The 16778-nt window shown below is 44.9% G+C and overlaps 1 protein-coding gene across 2 annotated transcripts in view; it reads left to right on the forward strand.

Moving 5' to 3' along the window:
- Nucleotides 1-14506, forward strand: part of adck1 (aarF domain containing kinase 1) — a 751432-nt gene extending 736926 nt beyond the window's left edge. Inside the window, exons 10-11 of one of the 2 annotated variants that reach the window (XM_063044551.1) lie at nt 556-749; nt 13762-14506. In XM_063044551.1, coding sequence (XP_062900621.1) covers nt 556-749; nt 13762-13792 — 225 coding nt within the window. In that variant the 3' untranslated portion in view covers nt 13793-14506. Of the gene's footprint in view, nt 1-555; nt 750-8115; nt 9301-13761 lie in introns of those variants that run through there. The other variant, XM_063044541.1, reaches the window with a different exon arrangement.
- The last annotated feature ends 2272 nt before the right edge of the window (nt 14507-16778 follow it).

Consider the following 16778-nt stretch of genomic DNA (forward strand, 5'->3'; position numbering starts at 1 on the left):
GTTTCCTGTAGTGGGGGAGTCCACAACCAGCCGCAGAATACAAGAACGTCCCTTTAGAACAGAGATGAGGAGGAGGTTCTTTGGCTAGAGGGTTGTGAATCTGTGGAATCCATTGCCACAGATGGCTGTGGAAGCCAAATCATTGGGTACATTTAAAGCGAAGGTTCATATGTTCTTGATTAGTGAGAGTGTTTAAGGTTACGGTAAGAAAGCAAGAGAATGGGGTTGAGAGAGGTAATAAATCAGCCTTGATGGAAAGGTGAAGCAGACTCGATGGGCCGAATGGCCCAACTCTGTTCCTATGTTTTATGCCCTTATGGTCTATGTATATTTTTCCATACAATTTGCATTTCTTTTTATTCCTTTAAATGCCTGTAAAGAAACAAGTCTCAAGGTACTATTTGTTGATATATATGTGCTTCAATACTAAATTTATTTAGAACTTTTAAAGTGGAATACTTTGCAATTGATTTTCTGTGTCCAATTTTATCTGATGTTTCTCTGCAAACGTGCCATTTGTTTCAATGGTAGTCAAGTGTCCCAGTTGTTTTTCAGGATGTGGAGATTAGACTAAATGCAGCTAAGTATCTACCTCGCATCAATGAACTGCTGAACAAAGTCCCTCGCCAAATGCTGCTGCTCCTAAAGACTAACGACTTGCTTCGAGGGATTGAGACGTCGCTGCAGACACGAGCCAGCGCCAGTTCCTTCATCACCATGTCTCGCTGCTGCATCAGAGCTGTGTCTAGGTTGGTTAAAGCGCCTGAATGTCATCATTCATCAGCTCAAAGTGGAAGGGTTGGATAATTCCTGCATCCAAGAGTGCTTAGATCGCCTGGGCACTGAGCAAGAGGAGAGACCTATTGGTGCATGTGGTTAAAATTGGGAATGCTCCTCCTCGTAGATCGGTAGGAACAGATCCACTGAAAGGAGACTGCATAAGTACAATCAGAATCAGGTTTAACATCACCGGCGTATGTCATGAAATTTGTTGTCTTTGCGGCAGCAGTACAATGAACTAGGCAATGATAGAGGGAACAAAACCGTGAAATGGGGAATGAGCAGAGCCAATAGATTGTTCTCTTGAAAGGAGTTAGAACTTCGTCGATGGGTAAAATGGCCCCCTCAAATGGTACATTACTGTAAGTCTATAAAAAACAGGTTAAGTTGCCATGAAATTCGTCCCCAGCCTAGTTTTCTTTGTGTGTTTACTCTCCTTACTGGCTACCTTATAATTCTCAAGAGCCTGCCTGATCTTAGTTTCCTGAACTTTCAGTATGTCTCTGTCTTCCCCTTAACCAAGTGTTCCACTTCTCTTGTCAACCACTGCTGTGAATCTATGAAAATTAGGTCACGTTACCATGAAGTTTCTCCCCGACCTAGTTTTCCCTACGTGTTTAGAGGTCAAATGCGGGCAAATGTGACTAGCTCACTGCACAGGACTGTTGACCTGGATCAGTTAGGTCGAAGGGCTGTGTGACTCTATGGCTCTATGATACAGGCCAGCAATACCTTTTTGTTGTTCGTTTGTAACCACATTGTGCATTGCTAGACCTCCCGCCCCCACACACCCCAAGAAATTCCCAAGTTCATTCTCCGGTCTCTGCTGATGTTGCTGTCAGACAGCTCCCACTGTTATTGAGGGTGTATTTGCTAATGGTGTCACATCTGATGGCTGCCTGGTAACTTCTCCTGAGTTATAAGGTGAGAACAGGTAATGGAACTGACCATTGTCACATTCATTACCATAACATCAATAAGTTATGGTAATCAGCCTCTTTGAGCCCTGTTGGCATTTACCTACCAAATGAGCAAATAGCTCGAGTCAACTCTTTTGTTCCCATGCACCTTCAGTCCTTTTTCCTCAGTATATCTGATGCAATCTTAAACGTTTCTGGCTCAGTCAGTAACCAGGGAAGTCAACTCCACAGCCCCTGTTAAGCAATTGTACGTGCATGCGTGTGCGTCTGCATGCCGTGTATGCGTGTGTGTGTGTGTGTGTGTGTGTGTGTGTGTGTGTGTGTGTGTGCCTCTGCTTGTGTGTGTATGTGTGTTTGCAAGAGTGTGTGCATGTATGTATGTGTGAGTGTATGTGTGTGTTTGTGTGTGTGGGTGCATGTGTGTGGATGTGTCTGCATTTGTGTGTGTGTGTGTGTGTGCGCACGTGTGTATATGTTCCTACTTTCACTTAGTTGATACTTCCCTTAGTTTGTTGCTGCCTGTTCTGTTCAATCCTTTGTTTACAAACAGTGAGTAAAAGTGACTCCCAACAACACACACGAAATGTTCAATGAACTCAGCAGGTCAGGCAGCATCTATGGAGGAGAATAAATAGTTGACATTTCACGCTGAGGTCCTTCATCAGGACTGAACCCTGTGTAACCTTGTTCCTCACTTGTAAATCAGACAGGTTATAACCATATAACAATTACAGCACAGAAACAGGCCATCTCGGCCCTTCTAGTCCGTGCCGAACTCTTACTCTCTCCTAGTCCCACCGACCTGCACTCAGCCCATAACCCTCCATTCCTTTCCTGTCCATATAGCTGTCCAATTTAACTTTAAACGACAACATCAAACCTGCCTCAACCACTTCTGCTGGAAGCTCGTTCCACACAGCTACCACTCTCTGAGTAAAGAAGTCCCCCCTCATGTTACACCTAAACTTTTGTCCTTTAACTCTCAACTTATGTCTTCTTGTTTGAATCTTCCCCACTCTCAATGGAAAAAGCATATCCACGTCAACTCTATCAATCCCCCTCATAATTTTAAACACCTCTATCAAGTCCCCCCTCAACCTTCTACACTCCAAAGAATAAAGACCTAACTTGTTCAGCCTTTCTCTGTAACTTAGGAGATGAAACCCAGCCAACATTTTACTAAACCTCCTCTGTACTCTCTCAATTTTATTGATATCTTTCCTATAATTCGGTGACCAGAACTGTACACAATACTCCAAATTTGGCCTTACCAATGCCTTATACAATTTCAACATTACATCCCAACTCCTATACTCAATGCTCTGATTAATAAAGGCCAGCATACCAAAAGCTTTCTTCACCACCCTATCCACATGAGATTCCACCTTCAGGGAACTACGCACCATTATTCCTAGATCCCTCTGTTCTACAGCATTCTTAAATGCCCTACCATTTACCATGTATGTCCTATTTTGATTAGTCCTACCAAAATGTAGCACCTCACATTTTTCAGCATTAAACTCCACCTGCCATCTTTCAGCCCACTCTTCTAACTGTCCTAAATCTCTCTGCAAGCTTTGAAAACCCACTTCATTATCCACAACGCCACCTATCTTAGTATCATCTGCATACTTACTAATCCAGTTTACCACCCCATCATCCAGATCATTAATATATATGACAAACAACATTGGACCCAGTACAGATCCCTGATTAAGTGATGCGTCTGGATCTGCTAGGTTTATTCCCCAGTTTAAAGTGGAAGGTGCCGTGACTCAGTTGTAATGCCCTGAATCAGAGTTGAGGGTTCAATCCAACTGCGGGGATGTGCCTGATCTGGGAAGCTATTTTGGCACTGCTGAATTGTTGGCAATGCTGTTTTCTGAATGTGCAGTGAGCACTCCTCTCCTGTCTCTATACATTTCAGTTTTGGCTCTACAACTGTTAGAAACAGTTTGCTTCTGGTTGTATTTCCCGTCCATGCCCAGTCACATAAAGTCTATTGTGCAGATCACTCATAGAGTCATAGAGCACTACACTACATGCCTTTCGGCCCATTTAGTTCATGTTGAATTATTATTCTGCCTAGTCCCATTGACCTGCACCTGGGACATATCCCTCCATACCCCTCCCATCCATGTACTTATCCAAACTTCTCGGAAGTGCTGAAAATGAACCTGTATTGGCAGCTTGTTTCACACTCTGAGTGAAGAGGTTCCCCAGCAGGTTCCCGTTAAACATTTCACCTTTAACCCTTAACCCATAGACCAAAACGTTGACTGTTTCTTCCCCTCCTTAGAATATCCCTAATTTACTGAATTTCTTCATCATTTTGTGTATGTTCCCTCTTTCAGCATGTCTCCAAGGTTTCTATAGCCAATGAAATACTGTTTGAAACATTAAAATGTACTTTGGTAGGTACATGGATAGGAAAGGTTTAGACAAATGTGAGCCAAACATAAGCAAATTGGTCTGGCTCAGATGTTAGTTGGCATGGACCAGGTATATTTCTGTGCTCTATGACTATGTATTGTATGAAACAAATCAGCCAAGTTATAAGACAATAAGACAAAGGAGCATAATTAGGCCACTTGGTCCATTGTGTATTCTCCATGATTTCATCATCATGGCTGATCCATTTCCCTCTCAGCCCCATTATCCTGACTTCACCCCATAACCTTTCATGCCCTGACTAATCAATCTCTATCAACCTCTACCTTAAATACACCCAGAGACCTGGCCTCCATGGCTGCTTGTGGCAATGAGTTCCACAGATTCACCAGCTTCTGGCTAAAGAAATTCTTCCTCATGTCTGTTCTAAATGGATATTCCGCTATTTTGAGGCTGTGCTTTCTGGTCCTAGACACCCCCATGAAAGGAAATATCCTCTTCAAGTCACTCTATCTTGGCCTTCAACATTCCATCGGCTTCCATGAGATTCCCCACCTCATTCTGCTAAATTCCAGCAAGTTCAGGCCCAGAGTCATAGTCATAGTCATAGTCATACTTTATTGATCCCGGGGGAAATTGGTTTTCGTTACAGTTGCACCATAAATAATAAATAGTAATAAAACCATAAATAGTTAAATAGTAATATGTAAATTATGCCAGTAAATTACGAAATAAATCCAGGACCAGCCTATTGGCTCAGGACGTCTGACCCTCCAAGGGAGGAGTTGTAAAGTTTGATGGCCACAGGCAGGAATGACTTCCTATGACGCTCTGTGCTGCATCTCGGATGAATGAGTCTCTGGCTGAATGTACTCCTGTGCCTACCCAGTACATTATGTAGCGGATGGGAGACATTGTCCAAGATGGCATGCAACTTAGACAGCATCCTCTTTTCAGACACCACCGTCAGAGAGTCCAGTTCCATCCCCACAACATCTCTGGCCTTACGAATGAGTTTGTTGATTCTGTTGGTGTCTGCTACCCTCAGCCTGCTGCCCCAGCACAAAACAACAAACATGATAGCACTGGCCACCACAGACTCGTAGAACATGCTCAGCATCATCCGGCAGATGTTAAAGGACCTCAGTCTCCTCAGGAAATACAGACGGCTCTGACCCTTTTGTAGACAGCCTCAGTGTTCTTTGACCAGTCCAGTTTATTGTCAATTCGTATCCCCAGGTATTTGTAATCCACCACCATGTCCACACTGACCCCCTGGATGGAAACAGGGGTCACTGGTACCTTTGCTCTCCTCAGGTCTACCACCAGCTCCTTAGTCTTTTTCACATTAAGCTGCAGATAATTCTGCTCACACCATGTGACAAAGTTTCCTACCGTAGCCCTGTACTCAGCCTCAACTCCCTTGCTGATGCATCCAACTATGGCAGAGACTTCGATCACTGCTCATATGATAACCTTTTCATTCCCAGAATCACTCTCGTGATCCTCATTTGTACCCTCTCCAATGCCAGCACATGCTTTCTTAAAGACTGCTCGTAATACTCAGTGAGGCCTCACCAGAGCCTTGTACAGCCTCAGCATTACATCCTTGCTTTCAGATTCTAGTCCTCTTGAAATGAATGCTAACATTGCATTTATCTTCCTCACCACTGATTCAACATGGAAATTAACCTTTCAGAAATCCTTTACAAGGGCTCCCAAAGTCCTTTGCATCTAGGATTTTTGAATTTTCTCTCCATTTTGAAAATAGTGGACCTTTTTATTTCTTCTACCAAAGTGCCTGACCATACACTTCCCAACACTATATTCCATCTGCCCCTTCTTTGCCCATTCTCCTAATCTGTCTTAGTCCTTTTGTAGCCTCTCTAATTCCTTAAAACTACCTGCACTTTCACCTATCTTTGTATCATCCACAAACTTGGTCAGAAAGCTATCAATTCTGTCATCCAAGTCATTGACATGTAACGTAAAAGCAGTTCTAACACAGACCCCTGTGGAACACCACTCATCACCAGCAGCCACCAAAAAGGCTCCCTTTATTCTCACACTTTGCCTCCTACCAATCAGCCATTGATTTATCCATGTTAGTATCTTTTCGGTAAACCATGAGCTCTTAACTTGTTAAGCAGCCTCATGTGTGGCACCTTGTCAAAGGCCTGAAAATCCAAGTACGCAACTTCAACCAATTCTCCTTTGTCTATCCTGCTTGTTATTTCTTCCAAGAATTCCAACAGATTTGTCAGGCAAGTTTTTTCTTAAGAAAACAATGCTGACTACAGCCTATTTTATCATGTGCCTCCAAGTATCCAGAAACCACATCCTTAACAATCGACTCTAACATCTTCCCAACCACTGAGGTCAGGCTAATTGGCCTACAATTTTCTTTCTTTTGCCTCCTTTCCTTCTGGAGGAGTGGAGTGACATTTACAAATTTCCAGTTCTCTCGAACCAAGCCTGAAACTATTGATTCTTGAAAGATCATTACTAATACCTCCACAATCACTTCAGCTATCTCTTTTAGAACCCTGGGGTGCAGTCCATCAGGTCCAGGTGACTTATTTACCTTCAGACCTTTCAGTTTCCCAAGCACCTTCTCCCAAGTAATAACAACTGCTCTCACTACTGCCCCATGACACTCTCAAACATCTGGCATATTACTAATGTATTCCGCAATGAAGACTGGTGTAAAATACTTATTTGGTTCGTCCTCCATTTCCTTGTCCCCCATTTCTATCTCTCTAGCATCATTTTCCAGCAATCCAATATCTACCCTGACCTCTCTTTTACCCTTTATATCTCTGAAAAAAACTTTGGTATCATTTTTGATATTATTGACCAGCTTACCTTCATATTTCATCTCCCTCCCCTTATGTTTTTTTTCAGTTTCCTTCTGTTGGTTTTAAAAAAATTCCCACTCCTCTAACTTTCCACTAATGTTTGCTATATTATATGCCCTCTCTTTTGCTTTTATGTTGGCTTTGGCTTCCCTTATCAACCACAGTTGCATTATCCTGCCTTTAAAATACTTCCTCATCTTTGGGATGTATCTATCCTGAGCCTTCTGAATTGATCCCAAAAACTCTAGCGATGGCTGCTCTGCTGTCATCTTTGCTAGAGTCCCCTTCCAATCAACTTTGGCCAGTTCCTCTCTCATGCTTCTGCTCTACTCTGCTGTCATACTGATACATCTGACTTTTGCTTCTCCCTCTCAAATTGCAGAGGGAATCCTATCATATTATGATCATTGATTCCAAAGGGTTCCTTTACCTTAAGCTCCCTATACTTAGCATGTTCTAAACAAATAGCGAACTGATAATAAGGATTATTTTTTAATAATGTTAGTTGGATGATAAATATTGGACCAGACTCTGCAGGCAGCTCCATGGGATCTTTCCCACCCACATGAGAGAACAGAAAGGACTTTAGTCTCACATCTCACGTGAGGGGCAGCAACTCAGATGCTGAAACCTCTCTGCTCTGTGGAGAAGCATCAGGCTCTGTTGAATTTAAGTCTTGAGAAGGACTTGAATCAGAATCAGTCTGAATATCACTGGCATATATCATGAAAAGTTTTGTGGTAGCATTACATAAAAAATATAAATTACAAACAAAGGAAGTATATTCTTTAATTTAATTAAGTAGTTCAAAAGGAGAAAAGAAAAAGTGAGCTAGTGTTCATGGGTTGGTTCATTGTCCATTTAGAGACCTGATGGCAGAGGGAAAGAAGCTATTCCTGAAAAGTTGAGTGTGTGTCTTCAGGCTCCCTTATCTCCTCCTTGATGGTAGCAATGAGAAAAAGGGATGTACTGGGTGATGGGGTTCCTTAATCATTTTGAGGCATTGCTGATTTACGTCCTTTTAAAGAACCCAGTACTTTAGGATACTGAGCAAAAGGTACCGCCCCCAACATAGACTCATATTTAGCTGTCAGATCAAACCTCATGATGCCTGCATTCTCTCAGCTCTCAGCAATTCAACTTGGCTATCCTGTTTGATCTGGCAGATACGAGAAGGATGCTTCAACGTCTTGGTACAGAAAGCTGAAGATCTCCTTAACCGAAGCTCTCGTCCTTTGGCAGATCAGTCTGTACGAGATCCTGCTCTGGATTAAGTCTTCATCACTGGGCAGTTGGATCAGTGGCATCGATACACGTGATCACCCTCTACAGTGAAGGAACTCTCTTGGCCAGAGAAAGGACTGGATCTCCTTTTTTTGTACGAACCATTCTGCCCATCTCTAGCTTTGTGGCCTGCTGTGCTGTTCAAATAGGCCAGGGCCTCATGGATTTCTGGCCTCAATAGAATTCTCCTCTGTCGAAGTGGTTCTCGTTAAAGTTGTCATTTTTTCAGCTGTTTATTTGGGTTTTCAAAACAGATGTGCAGCTACACTCCACAATACCACCCAAAATGCTCCAAACTCAAGTCCCAATGAGAAATCCGTCCTGAGGTCACACTGTAGCTAAAGAAAGTGCTGAATTGCCTATCCACGACCAGATATTACTATGACCTTTAAGTATTAAGATTGAGATGTGATCTAATTGCAGTGTTCACGATGGTTAGAGTTGTATGAAGGTGTGATGGCATTGGGTTTGCTCACTGCAAAGTTCTAAACACAAATGAAGACCTTAACCCCTATCAGATATAAATAGCCATGAGTACTCTCACTAAAGTGAGATTATACTGTAACTACCTAATCTTCAAAAACTAGTTCACTTCCCTGTTTGTTCTCTGCAGTGAGTTTAGCTGCGAGCATCCACTGTTTGAGTGTTGGGTCCTTCTCCCTACCAAGGAGAAGATACCTCCAGCTAACAAAGTAGTTTAAAACAGTTCATTTATTTTTAGTGGTACACATTTAAATTGAAACAACATTCTTAAAACACATTTAAAACTCACAGAGCATTTCTATCTTAAAATTTCCAAATATAAACCATTTCTAAAAAACAATTTCCAAGACATAGAACATAGAATAGTACAGCACAGTACAGGCCCTTCGGCCCACAATGTTGTGCCGACCCTCAAACCCTGCTTCCCATATAAGCCCCCACCTTAAATTCCTCCATATACCTGTCTAGTAGTCTCTTAAACTTCACTAGTGTATCTGCCTCCACCACTGACTCAGGCAGTGCATTCCACGCACCAACCACTCTCTGAGTAAAAGACCTTCCTCTAATATCCCCCTTGAACTTCCCACCCCTTACCTTAAAGCCATGTCCTCTTGTATTGAGCAGTGGTGCCCTGGGGAAGAGGCGCTGGCTATCCACTCTATCTATTCCTCTTATTATCTTGTACACCTCTATCATGTCTCCTCTCATCCTCCTTCTCTCCAAAGAGTAAAGCCCTAGCTCCCTTAATCTCTGATCATAATGCATACTTTTTAAACCAGGCAGCATCCTGGTAAATCTCCTCTGTATCCTTTCCAATGCTTCCACATCCTTCCTATAGTGAGGCGACCAGAACTGGACACAGTACTCCAATTCTGGCCTAACCAGAGTTTTATAAAGCTGCATCATTACATCGCGACTCTTAAACTCTGTCCCTCAACTTATGAAAGCTAACACCCCATAAGCTTTCTTAACTACCCTATCTACCTGTGAGGCAACTTTCAGGGATCTGTGGACGTGTACCCCCAGATCCCTCTGCTCCTCCACACTACCAAGTATCCTGCCATTTACTTTGTACTCTGCCTTGGAGTTTGTCCTTCCAAAGTGTACAACCTCACACTTCTCTGGGAAGAACTCCATCTGCCACTTCTCTGGGAAGAACTCCATCTGCCACTTCTCAGCCCACTTCTGCATCCTATCAATGTCTCTCTGCAATCTTCGACAATCCTCTACACTATCTACAACACCACCAACCTTTGTGTCATCTGCAAACTTGCCAACCCACCCTTATACCCTCACATCCAGCTCGTTAATAAAAATCACGAAAAGTAGAGGTCCCAGAACAGATCCTTGTGGGACACCACTAGTCACAATCCTCCAATCTGAATGTATTCCCTCCACCACCACCCTCTGCCTTCTGCAGGCAAGCCAATTCTGAATCCACCTGGCCAAACTTCCCTGGATCCCATGCCTTCTAACTTTCTGAATAAGCCTACTGTGTGGAACCTTGTCAAATGCCTTACTAAAATCCATATAGACCACATCCACTGCACTACCCTCATCTATATGCCTGGTCATCTCCTCAAAGAACTCTATCAGGCTTGTTAGACACGATCAGCCCTTCACAAAGCCATGCTGACTGTCCCTGATCAGACCATGATTCTCTAAATGCCCAGAGATCCTATCTCTAAGAATCTTTTCCAACAGTTTTCCCACCACAGACGTAAGGCTTACTGGTCTATAATTACCCGGATATCCCTACTACTTTTTTTGAACAAGGGGACAACATTCGCCTCCCTCCAATCCTCCAGTACCATTCCCGTGGACAACGAGGACATAAAGATCCTAGCCAGAGGCTCAGCAATCTCTTCTCTCACCTCGTGGAGCAGCCTGGGGAATATTCCGTCAGGCCCCGGGGACTTATCTGTCCTAATGTATTTTAACAACTCCAACACCTCCTCTCCCTTAATATCAACATGCTCCAGAACATCAACCTCACTCATATTGTCCTCACCATCATCAAACACAGGTACAATTCTTATAAAAACTGAAAAGACATATCAACCATACAGATGAATGCATTGTCCTTTGCAGAAATTGAAGCTAGAGGAATGTATTCTGGTTCACCCCGTTTCATTCACTTTTCTTGTTCCTTACCCCGTTCCTAGTAATACTCTTTTTTTCTGCCACATGTGTGACTTCACATGCATATGATATTTCCTCAGATACCCTTTTTACACAATTAATCTAAGAGCTATCTGAAGACACAGAACCAAGCTTCCCATAGTTAATGTTGTAAAGCTAGCTTCTCTGAGTACATAAACCTTCCAAATATAAGCATATCAGTCGTTTGATATGCTAAATAATATTATCCATTTGGTCTGAAAGCTTCCTTGATTTAAACAACTTAGTCAGCTTGTCCGTTTTAAAACAAGGCAAATTAAATAGCCCATTGTCTTAAACTGCACCTCTTAAGAGCAATAAAGCAGGTGTAGTGGGCTAGCTGTCTGCTCCATAGAGTTTGTTTGCAAAGATACTCTATACACTCTGCTTGTTTTAACTGCAAAGTGATTACTGCTTGCAATTTACATTTTAAGAACTAGACTGGCTCCCATTTACCACCCAAAGCTAAACAACTGTTTAATCCTACAAGTGGCAGCTGCTGTATTCAGAAAACCAAGCCCGGCAAAGATGAGACCTCCTGGCCCAGGAAGCAAATGTCTATCACAAAGGAAACTGATCAGGCAACTTGTATATCAAGGATCAAAGATCAACTTTATTCATCGTATATGTTTACATGTATTAGGAATTTACTGTGGTGTGTTAGTCAGGGTGTGACATGCAACAACAAAACAGCATTCAACAATGACAAAGAATAGAGAATTAAATAAAATTAAATTAGAGATTAAAATGCAAATATGGAATAAAATGTGCATAAGTACATAAATAGCAGCATGTATTTACAATGCAGACAGCATTGTGGTTAAGAAGGCATACGGTGTAATGGCCTTCATTAATTGTGGAATTGAATTGAGGAGCCGAGAGGTAATGTTGCAGCTATATAGGACCCTGGTCAGACCCTACTTGGAGTACTGTGCTCAGTTCTGGTTGCCTCACTACAGGAAGGATGTGGAAGCCATAGAAAGGGTGCAGAGGAGATTTACAAGGATGTTGCCTGGATTGGGGAGCATGCCTTATGAAAACAGGTTGAGTGAACTCGGCCTTTTCTCCTTGGAGCAGAGGAGGATGAGCGGTGACCTGATAGAGGTGTATAAGATGATGAGAGGCATTGATCGTGTGGATAGTCAGAGGCTTTTTCCCAGGGCTGAAATGGCTGCCACAAGGGGACACAGGTTTAAGGTGCTGGGGAGTAGGTACAGAGGAGATGTCAGGGTAAGTTTTTTAGCAGAGAGTGTTGAGTGTATGGAATGGGCTGACGGCAACGGTAGTAGAGGCGGATACAATAGGGTCTTTTAAGAGACTTTTGGATAGGTACATGGAGCTTAGAAAAATAGAGGGCAATGGGTGAGCCTAGTAATTTCTAAGGTAGGGACATGTTTAGCACAACTTTGCGGGCTGAAGGGCCTGTATTGTGCTGTAGGTTTACTATGTTTCTATTATAAAAAGTGTTTTGAAGTGTTTACAGTGCAGTGACAAGGGTAACAGATAGAGGGGTGTGGGAGGAGTGGTTGGTCCTGTATGGGGGAAGAAATTTTTAAGTTGGCACGAATTTTGTTTTAGTCGCCCTATAGAGCTCTCAGGAAGAGAATATTGTGATGAGGGGCTGGAAGCAGGTGGAGGTAGGGGCGATGGAGTGAGTGCTGGTGGAAGCAGGTGGAGGTAGGGGCGATGGAGTGAGTGCTGGTGAAAGCAGGTGGAGGTAGGGGCGATGGAGTGAGTGCTGGTGAAAGCAAGTGGAGGTGGGGTCAATGGAGTGAGTGCTGGTGGAAGCAGGTGGAGATGGGGGCGATGGAATGAATGCTGGTGAAAGCAGGTGGAGGTAGGGGCGATGGAGTGAGTGCTGGTGAAAGCAAGTGGAGATGGGGGCGATGGAGTGAGTGCTGGTGAAAGCAGGTGGAGGTAGGGGCGATGGAGTGAGTGCTGGTGAAAGCAGGTGGAGGTAGGGGTGATGGAGTGAGTGCTGGTGGAAGCAGGTGGAGGTAGGGGCGATGGAGTGAGTGCTGGTGGAAGCAGGTGGAGGTGGGGGCGATGGAGTGAGTGCTGGTGGAAGCAGGTAGACGTGGGGGCGATGGAGTGAGTGCTGGTGGAAGTAGGTGGAGGTAGGGGCGATGGAGTGAGTGCTGGTGGAAGTAGGTGGAGGTGGGGGCGATGGAGTGAGTGCTGGTGAAAGCAGGTGGAGGTAGGGGCGATGGAGTGAGTGCTGGTGAAAGCAGGTGGAGGTAGGGGCGATGGAGTGAGTGCTGGTGGAAGCAGGTAGACGTGGGGGCGATGGAGTGAGTGCTGGTGGAAGTAGGTGGAGGTAGGGGCGATGGAGTGAGTGCTGGTGGAAGCAGGTAGACGTGGGGGCGATGGAGTGAGTGCTGGTGGAAGCAGGTGGAGGTGGGGGCGATGGAGTGAGTGCTAGTGGAAGCAGGTGGAGGTGGGGGCGATGGAGTGAGTGCTAGTGGAAGCAGGTGGAGGTAGGGGCGATGGAGTGAGTGCTGGTGGAAGCAGGTGGAGGTGGGGGCGATGGAGTGAGTGCTGGTGGAAGCAGGTGGAGGTGAGGGCGATGGAGTGAGTGATGGTGGAAGTAGGTGGAGGTGGGGGCGATGGAGTGAGTGCTGGTGGAAGCAGGTGGAGGTGGGGGCGATGGAGTGAGTGCTAGTGGAAGCGGCAAAGCAGGAGTTTGTTAGGAAGAAGGAGGACAATCCACTGAATTGATGACAACCCTACCAATGAGTGGTCAGGAAATGGTCTGACAGATAAGATAAGGGGGTTGAACGTGAGCAAGGTGAAATTTGTTTGCAGAACTACTGCGGACAACAGCTCTAGTAAAATTGTCGCAAAATATTCCATCTTGTTCCTAAATCAGGCTTTCTCTCCGACAGACCTGCACTGATGAAGTACAAAGCCACTTAGCAACAGAGCAAATCAACAAACACAAAATATGAAGGAGACGATTGGTATTTCCCTGGAGGAGTTGAGTTGCGGAGAGTTAAGATAATTTGCTTTTAAATCTTATTCTTTGGCTCAGCATTGATTTTGCCAGGGGTTACTTGGGAAGGAATAAAAGATCTGAACTATTAAAGCAGCAATTTGTGAAGGCAGCTTTAAGGTGTAATTGAATTGCTATTGACAGCTCAGTTCTTGCAGGACAGACACATAACACCAATTTGCATCTTTAAATGGACGATTAGCTGTAAATCCTGAAATGGCCCAAACCTTCTCGGCTTGTTGACAGACATCTGTCTGTACACCAAGGCTGCTTGGAAAACTGCTGTGACTGAATGCATGGACAAGAATGTTTAATGGAAGCATTTGTTAATTGTTGGTGCTGGGGGTGGGATCATGGATGGGATTGAGATCACCAGCTGGTTGGAGATGTGCAGATGTTGCAAGTACAAATGCACAAGGATCCAGCCATTTAAAATGGGACAGGCTTGAGCTAACTTGCATCTTGCACATTCCTTTCAGGACATCTCAAAGTACACTCAGGGGCCACATTATTAGGAACCTCCTGCTCGTGAGCTTCTGCACACGTAGCCTAAATGCTTCAAGGTGTGCATTCTGAGATTCTCTTTTGCACACAACTATTGTAACGCGTGGTTATCTGAGTTACCGTCACCTTCCTGTCAGCTTGAACCAGTCTGGCCATTCTCCTCTGACCTCCCTCATTAACAAGGCCATTTTGCCCCCGGAACTGCTGCTCACCGGATTTTTTTTTTGTGTGTTTTTCACACTGTTCTTTGTAAACTCCGGAGACTTGTGCGTGAAAATCCCGGGAGATCAGCAGTCCCTGAGATACTCAAACCTCACTGTCTGACACCAATAATTATTCCACGGTCAAAGTCACTTAGATCACATTTCTTCCCCATTCCGCTGTTTCGCCAACTGAACCTCTTAACCATGTCTGCCTTGATTTGCTGATTAAAATTCAGAATTCAAAGTAAAATATATTATCAGAGTTGTCATGGTCCGGTCCGTGAAGTCCGCGTTCCGGTTCAAGGTCCGGTCCATGGACTCTGGACTCTGGGTCTTCCGTCTGTCCCTTGTTTCAGTTGGGCTTAATCATAGGCACCTGATGCTTGTCTTGGGTCTGGGAATGTAAGTGGCCCTGGGTTCGAGTGTGGGTGCTGGTTTGTCTTATCAGTATCCTGTCCTCGCCTCTGTGGGGTAAGTCAGGCTGTCTTTGTCGTTACTCTGTGTTTGGATCTGTCCCTTCCTCTCCTTGCCTCCGTTGGGTAAACCAGGCTGTCTTTGCCGTTACCCTGAGGCTGGACTGTTCCCTTCCCCTCCTCTTCCTTCTGGGGCCTTGCCTGCCACCTGTGTCTGGGGCCTTGCCTGCAACCTTGTCAAGTTCAACCACCGGAGCGAGACCGGAGCCTTGCTGTGTCAAGATAAGGAACTGTTTATTGTTGAGTTGGAACTGACTTTGTGTCCACGCCTTCGCTAGGTAGGTCTGGCCATTTGCCGCTACCTAGTGTTGGGAACTGTCTTGTCGTGTTCAGCATTCTGTGTATGAGTCCCAGCCCTACGTCCTGTTCCCAAGGAGGGGTCCGGCTCTGTGTTCCATGTTCCTGTCTCTCAAGTCCAGGGCTCCGTGTTCCTGTGCTCGAGACCAAGGCTCTGTGTTCCTGTCTTCCCCAAGACCAAGGCTCTGTGTTCTGCATTCCTCTCATCCCAAGTCCAAGGTTCCGAGGTTCCTGTTGTCCCAAGTCCAAGGCTGAGCTGTTCCTGAGTACCAAATCAAGGCTTCGTGTTCTCGTCCTGTCCATGTGCTTCGTCCTGTGCTGGAGTTTCCTCGTCCTGTGCTGAAGTTCCCTCGTCTTGCTCAGGAGTCTCTCGTTCTGTCCTGTATCCTCACCTAGTCCTGTCTCCCCGTTTGAGGTGGTGTTAATCCCTCTCAAGGTCAGACAAACCCTCCCAACTATGTGACTGACTTACTTTTTTAACTTGGCCTCTGATAAACCCTATCATTGTGAGAAAGGTAATAACTCTCTGCTGGGGACAGATATAACAACCCAGCTCAAGGGGAGTACTCTCGACTGTGGGGAACAATTAATCCTCTCTCCAGGATTCTGCTCGGCCATGGCACTGACGCACTCACCCAACTGGAAAATTGATGGAATCACTAGGTGGTGGGACTAATTAGAGTCAGCCGAGGGTGGAGGGTGTATGGTGGGATGGATGGAGTCTAATGTACTGTTTTAAGTGTGGGACATGAAACTCTCAGCTGGGGACTGACCTCCTATCTCAGGAGCAACAGATAAACCTCATCTGAGCTAGGGACTGCTAAAGCCTGTCTGGAGGAGATGGATGAAATTTCTGATTCCCTAAGGCATGTAGGTCGGTAGGTTATTTACCCCATAATGGTCAGTCCGTGTTGGAAAATGGTGAGGGAATGGGAATGAGAGGGGAATGACGTGAGTGGTAAAGGATTAGTATGTGGGAGCTTAATGGTTAGTACAGACTTGATGGGCTGAATAACCTGTTTCTGTGCTGTATCTCTCTATGATTCTTGGAATAGCAGTTGCTTGGATAAACAGTCTGTTAGAGGAATTCAGGAGGTTGAGGGGCAGAGGGGAGGTGGAATGAATTATCAAAGTTTGTGGCCAAATTGCTGCATCAGGTCCAAATTTCTGTAGCATCCCCTCGCTTTCCCCACTCTCCTACCTGATTGCAGTCTCCTGAATCTCCATTGGAACCACTTCTTTCCTTGTTCATCCAGATTGCACCATAACCACTTCCTTATGTCCCCAGCTGCATGCGTGAACTCCCTGAGCCAACGGACTGTTAAGCCTTTTCAGCTGGGGCCCTGATGCCCCCTCCTAGTCGTGTGACTGTCAGAGAACTCCTTCTGCAGCACTGCAAGTCCCTCTCTGCTGAAGAACTGATCTACCCTTGC

The sequence above is a fragment of the Mobula hypostoma genome, chromosome 1 (assembly GCF_963921235.1).
Source record: "Mobula hypostoma chromosome 1, sMobHyp1.1, whole genome shotgun sequence".
Classification (NCBI taxonomy): Eukaryota; Metazoa; Chordata; class Chondrichthyes; order Myliobatiformes; family Myliobatidae; genus Mobula; species Mobula hypostoma.